Source organism: Bison bison, unplaced genomic scaffold (assembly GCF_000754665.1).
Source record: "Bison bison bison isolate TAMUID 2011002044 unplaced genomic scaffold, Bison_UMD1.0 scf7180017864469, whole genome shotgun sequence".
NCBI classification, from domain to species: Eukaryota; Metazoa; Chordata; class Mammalia; order Artiodactyla; family Bovidae; genus Bison; species Bison bison.
The window spans coordinates 8359207-8365408 of record NW_011495030.1 but is presented as its reverse complement, the minus strand read 5'-3'; the positions used below and the strand labels follow the sequence as shown (position 1 = coordinate 8365408).

The following is a 6202-nucleotide window of genomic DNA, read 5'->3' as shown; positions in this document are numbered from 1 at the left end:
TTCTTGATGAAAGTGAAAGAAGAGAGTGAAAACGTTGGCTTAAAGCTCAACATTCAGAAAACTAAGATCATGGCATCCAGTCCCATCACTTTATGGCAAATGGGGAAATAATGGAAACAGTGGCAGACTTCATTTTCTTGGGCTCCAAAATCACTGCAGATGGTAACTGCAGCCATGAAATTAAAAGACGTTTGCTCCTTGGAAGAAAAGCTGTGACCAACCTAGACAGAGACATTACTTTGCCAACAAAGGTCCGTCTAGTCAAAGCTATGGTTTTTCCAGTAGTCACGTATGGATGTGAGAGTTGGACTATAATGAAAGCTGAGCATCCTTTTCCATCCAAAAGGAAATCAGTACTGAATATTCATTGAAAGGACTGATGCTGAAGCTGAAACTCCAATACTTTGGCCATCTGATGTGAAGAACTAACTCATTGGAAAAGACCCTTACGCTGGGAAAGATTGAAGGCAGGAGGAGAAGGAGATAACAGAGGATGAGATGGTTGGATGGCATCACTGACTCGATGGACATGAATTTGAGCAAGCATCAGGAAGGAGCATGACAGGGAAGCCTGGCATGCTGCAGTCCATGGGTTGCAAAGAGTCAGACACGACTGAGTGACTGAACTGATGTGTGGTAGGCAAAATTTTCAGATGTCTAAGATATCTTAGGTACTGCTGTGACCAGATGACTTTAAGATACGTTATCACAAGAAGTCAGATTCAAAGCATGAGAAGGATTCAATGCATCATCGCTGGCTTGAAGATGGAGGGAGTCAAGTTACAAGGAATGCAGGCAGCCTCTACTTATAAGCTGAGAGTTGCCTGCAGCTGACAGCCAGCCAGAAACAGGAACTCCAGTCCAACAATTCTGCCAACAATCCAAATATGGTTGGAAATGTATTCCTGCCCGGAGCCCAGCACCTTGACATTAGCCTTGTGAAGCCATAACCAGAGAATCCAAGCACAGACCAGGACCTCTGACCTACAGAATTGTGGATGATAAATGGTACTACTTTAAGCTCCTAAGTTTGTGGTAACTGGTTATGCAGCAACAGAAATCTAATACAGCATGTAGAGCTCTCAGTAAGTTGACAACCACAGTTCACAATGGCCTGACCTGTCAGTGTTAGCTCCCCACTCCACATCCTCCCACACCCCCAGACACAAGAGCACAAACTTCCTCGGGACCCCTTTTACTGAGAAAAGAAAAGGGTACTGAGAGACCTGGGGAGGTAAAGACCATGCCTTACCTCAAAAGTCCACCCTAGGTAGACAATATCATTTGGAATCCTAATAGAAAAATCAGATATTTCCCCCACCACTGATAACTCTGAACCCCCATACACACCACTTGTAGCCTCTACTAGCAGCAGGTACAATCGCCACAAGTCCTGAGTGTTCCTGCACATTCCCACTGGGGAGGCTTTTATCCTGGCCCTTTCCTATCACGTGTTCACAGCAAGCAATCTTGAGGGGTGAAGTAATGTCCCTATCTGGAACAAAGAGCAAGCTTGTAAGAGGTGGAGTTCCCACATGTGCATGTTCCTTGCCCGTGATGCAAACCACTGGTGTGCATGGCATACCTGCAGACCCTCCACATCTTGTGGGACTTGGAGAAAGAAACCAGTGAAGCTCTGAGTAATAAGCTTTTTGTCTATGACATGAGATTTTCATGTTTTCTGCTAGCATCCGTGAAACAGTAATAATCTAACTTACTAGCTTGCAAGTAGCATAAAACTCTAGACTCTGATACTTAGATCTTGAAATCAGGAGAGCTAATCTCTCTATATTATCAAATTTCAGAAGGAACAAAATATCCTTTTTGAATTTCTCTTGTGGGGATAATCAAATCTACATCACTGGGCTATTGGGAGAATTAAATGAGAACATGCACAGCACACCCAAAATATGGAAAATATTCAATAACTTTAGTTGGATTCTTGCAGTCCCTAGGCATTCATTCCCCCAAAATCCACATACAATGAACCAGATGGGGAGCAGTGTATCTCCAAGATAGTAGTCCATTCATAAGACAAGGGATAAAATAGTCTAACACACCAATTTCTGACATTTGCATTACATGACATTATTCATAAAGGGCTTCCAACTCATAGTATCTCATTTAATCCCGACACAGAAACCAAGATTCAGGAGGGTCAGTCCTTGCAGAAGGAACTGTAACAAACTCCAAAGGTCTAGAAAATAGCCATACAGCGGAAGCCCGAGGATGTGGGCTCAGGAAGCAGTGCTAAAACGCAGCTGTGATGCTGCAGCAGTACAACTGTGTCCCGAAGGCACACTCTTCATCCAGGTAAGCCGAGGGAGCTCCCGTTGTGACTGGGCCTCCTGAGGAATGTCTGCCCCGGAGAAATGGCTGAAAACCACAGGTAGAGAGACATTTTTTGTTCGGATATCCTGATTGTTTTCAAACGGGAAGTTGTAAAGTCCTGGATGAATCTGGTCCCTTTGGTTCCTTGGCAGCTTCTGCGTTGTCTAGAAGCCTTTGGGCCTTTCATCTTCTGACAATGTCACTTGAGGGTCTTGCTAAGGTTGGAGAAGCCAATGCCAACACAAGTCATCAGCACTTTATCCCCTCCCTTGAGTTCTTCACCACATGGTTTGGTTTCGATTTTAAACATAATCTGGAAAAAGCTCTTCAAATGCCGCAAAAATTCTATCCTAAAAAATAAAAATTAAAATTAAAAAAAAAGGGAGGGGGTAAAAAAAGGAGGGAGAAATGAAAGAGGAATTCGATTTTACAAAAATTGTCCTCCTCTGCCAACCTAGAACTGAATTTCCTGGATCAGGAGGAAAGATTGAAATTAGGAAATTCCCATCAAAGCCGATTAAATAGCATTTATTTACAGCCTGCTAGATTCCAAAGATGATTTTAGACAGCTTGCAGAGATGCACACTAGACAAACTCAGTAAATAAATGAAAAGTATGGAGGTTAGTCCTACAAGCACATTAGGTTGGACATGAATATGGCATTAATCTTCAAGTGGTTCATACAGAGAAACACATGCTTTGATGATTCACAGTATCATGAAGCTAAAACCAAGCAGAGTGACTGCTGCTGATGCTGAAAGAGAGAAGCTGCCCTCTCCACTGTTTGATCTCAACAGGCCCTTCATTCATTCAACAAATATTTACAGAGTGCCTACTATGTGCCAGGCACTGTCCTTGGTGCTAGAGACATTGCTGTCAACCAAAACTCCCTTTTCTCATGAAGCTTTCAGGCCAGTAGAGCAGACAACATAAATATCCTTGAAATATATATATATATATATATTCTTTCTCCATAATCAGAAATTTAAGTAAACAAGGCAGATGAGAAGGAAATGTAGGTATAAAATATTTGTGTGTATATGGCAGAAAAAGTGAAAATGTTAGTCTCTCAATCATGTCCAACTCTTTGCAACTTCATGGCCTGTAGCCCGCCAGGCTCCTCTGTCCATGGAATTCTCTCGGCAAGAATACTGGAATGGGTAGCTATTCCCTTCTCCAGGGGACCTTCCCAACCCAGGGATCAAACCCGGGTCTCACCCATTGTGGGCAGATTCTTTACCCTCTGAGCCACCAGGGAAGCCCTATATATGGCAGAAGGCAATAAATAAGGTGACCAGGGAAGGGCTCACAGTAAACATGGAGTTCCAAGGAGCTCTCTCTTGTCATCTCCCTCAAGACAGGGTGATGGCTTCACCCCAAGAATACTGTGGGAGCAACAATTCTGTAGAAGGACCATGGTTCAGGTATGCAGTCTTCTACTAGTCTGGCCCAGCAGATCCAGCATCACTCCAGCAGACTGATCATAGGACTGACCATAATTCACTACACAAGCAACTCCCTGAAGGTTTCAATCAACTGGCAATTGGTGAAGAGAAAATGTCCATGTTGGAGAGCCCAGAAATACAGGCCACATGTTCCCCTCCACCATTTACCAGGCCTTGTCTCCCCAGGTAATTCCTCATCCCTGAGTGACTCTTACCAGTCCAATTTGGGAAACACAGGTTTAGTTAAGGAACACACAATCTGCACGTCTTTCATGAAGTACTTCAGCAACCTTGCATTGTGCTGTCTCCTAATCAAACTGTCCAAACGCTTGCCACCCAGAACGTACATGGAATCACCCCAGGAGCTTTCAAAATACTGATCCTGACATGTAAGACCAATGGAACAGAACTGAGAGTCAAGAAATGAGCCCACACATTTATGGTCAACTAATTTTCTAAAAGGTGCCAAGGTAATTCAATGAGGAAAGAATAATCTCAATTAATGGTGTTGTAACAACTTCACACACAGAAAAATGAAGCTAGGCCCTTTCCTCATATCACACACAAAAATTCACTCAAAACAGATCAAAGACCTGCATGCAAGAGCTAAAGCTACGAAACTCACAGAATAAAACATAGGTGAATATCTTTATAATCTTGGGTTAAGCAATGATTTCTTAGATACAGAATCAAAAGCAGAGTAATAAAAGAAAAAACAGGTACATACTGAACTTCATCAACATTAAAATCTTGTCTGGACATTATTAAAAAAGTAGAAAGACAATGTCCAGAAAGGGAGAAAATATTTGAAAATCATTTAGTTCATAAGGGTCTGGTGTCTAGAACATATAAAGAACTCTTACAACTCAATAATAAAAAACCAAATAACCTAATTTTAAAATGAACAAAGGATCGGAATAAAAATTTCTCTAAAGAAGATATGCATACAGCATTAAGCATGTGAAACTCAACATCATTAGTTATTACAGGAACACAAATAAAAATCACTATGATATACCACTTCACAAACCAACAGAAAGCCTGAAAAAAAATAAGGTAATAAGAAAAGTATGTGTGAGGATATGAAGAAACTGAACTCTCAAACACTGCTAATAGATATGTAAAATGGTACCACCACTGTGGAAAAAAGTCTGGCAGTTTCTCAAAATGTGAAACAAGGAGTCAGTTACCATATGATCCTGCAGTTCCACTCAGGTATATACAGAAGAAAAATGAAAACATATCCAGACAAAAACTTGTACACAGCATTAATTCATAACAGTCAAAAAGTACAAACAACCTAAATGCCTATTAACTGATGAATACACAAATTGTGGTTTATGGAATATTGCTATGCTATGTAAGTCACTTTAGTCGTGTCTGACTCTGGGCAACCCCATAGACGGCAGCCTACCAGGCTCCCCAGTCCCTGGGATTCTTCAGGCAAGAACACTGGAGTGGGTTGCCATTTCCTTCTCCAATGCAGGAAAGTGAAAAGTGAAAGTGAAGTCGCTCAGTCGTGTCCGACTCCTAGCGACCCCATGGACTGCAGCCTACCAGGCTCCTCTGTCCATGGGATTTTCCAGGCAAGAGTACTGGAGTAGGGTGCCATTGCCTTCTCCTTACTCAGCCATAAAAAGGAATGAAGTATTGATATATGTGATAATATGGATGAACCTTGAAAACATTTTGTTCAGTGAAACAAGCCAGTCACAAAAAATCACATATTGCTTATGTCTCTATAAACTGGACAGAACAAGCAAATCTATTACAGCAGCAGAAAGCAGATTAGGAGTTGCCTGGGGCTGCAGAGGTGGGATGAGAGGAATTGGGAATAACTGTAAATAGGCAAGAGTTTCTTTCTGGGGTGGTGAAAATGTTCTAAAATTAGACTGTAGTTACATTTATATGTCTCTGTGAATAAACTAAAACCCCACTAAATTGTACATTTTAAATAAGCTGTGTGGTATGAGAATTATATCTCAATAAAGCTGGTTACAAGACTGGAAAAGGTCAATTTTCATTCCAATCCCAAAGAAAGGCAGTGCCAAAGAATGCTGAAACTACTGCACACTTGCACTCATCTCACATGCTAGTAAAGTAATGCTCAAAATTTTTCAAGCCAGGCTTCAGCAATACATGAACCGTAAACCAAGATGTTCAAGCTGGTTTTAGAAAAGGCCAAATCATCAACATCTACCGGATCATCAAAAAAGCTATAGAGTTCAAAAAAAACATCTATTTCTGCTTTATTGACTATGCCAAAGCCTTTGACTGTGTGGATCACAATAAACTATGGAAAATTCTGAAAGAGAAGGGCATACCAGACCACCTGACCTGCCTCTTGAGAAACCTGTATGCAGGTCAGGAAGCAACAGTTAGAACTGGACATGGAACAACAGACTGGTTCCAAATAGGAAAAGGAG

At 41.5% G+C, this 6202-nt stretch overlaps 1 protein-coding gene across 2 annotated transcripts in view; it reads right to left on the bottom strand.

The window, feature by feature from the left end:
• Nucleotides 1–1909: 1909 nt before the first annotated feature.
• The window catches only part of RCL1 (RNA terminal phosphate cyclase-like 1), a 64946-nt gene continuing 60653 nt past the window's right edge, over nucleotides 1910–6202 (bottom strand). For both annotated transcript variants that reach the window (XM_010860718.1, XM_010860719.1), the window contains one exon: nucleotides 1910–2681. In XM_010860718.1, the coding sequence (XP_010859020.1) occupies nucleotides 2531–2681 (151 nt within the window). In that variant the 3' untranslated portion in view covers nucleotides 1910–2530. The remainder of the gene's footprint in view (nucleotides 2682–6202) is intronic.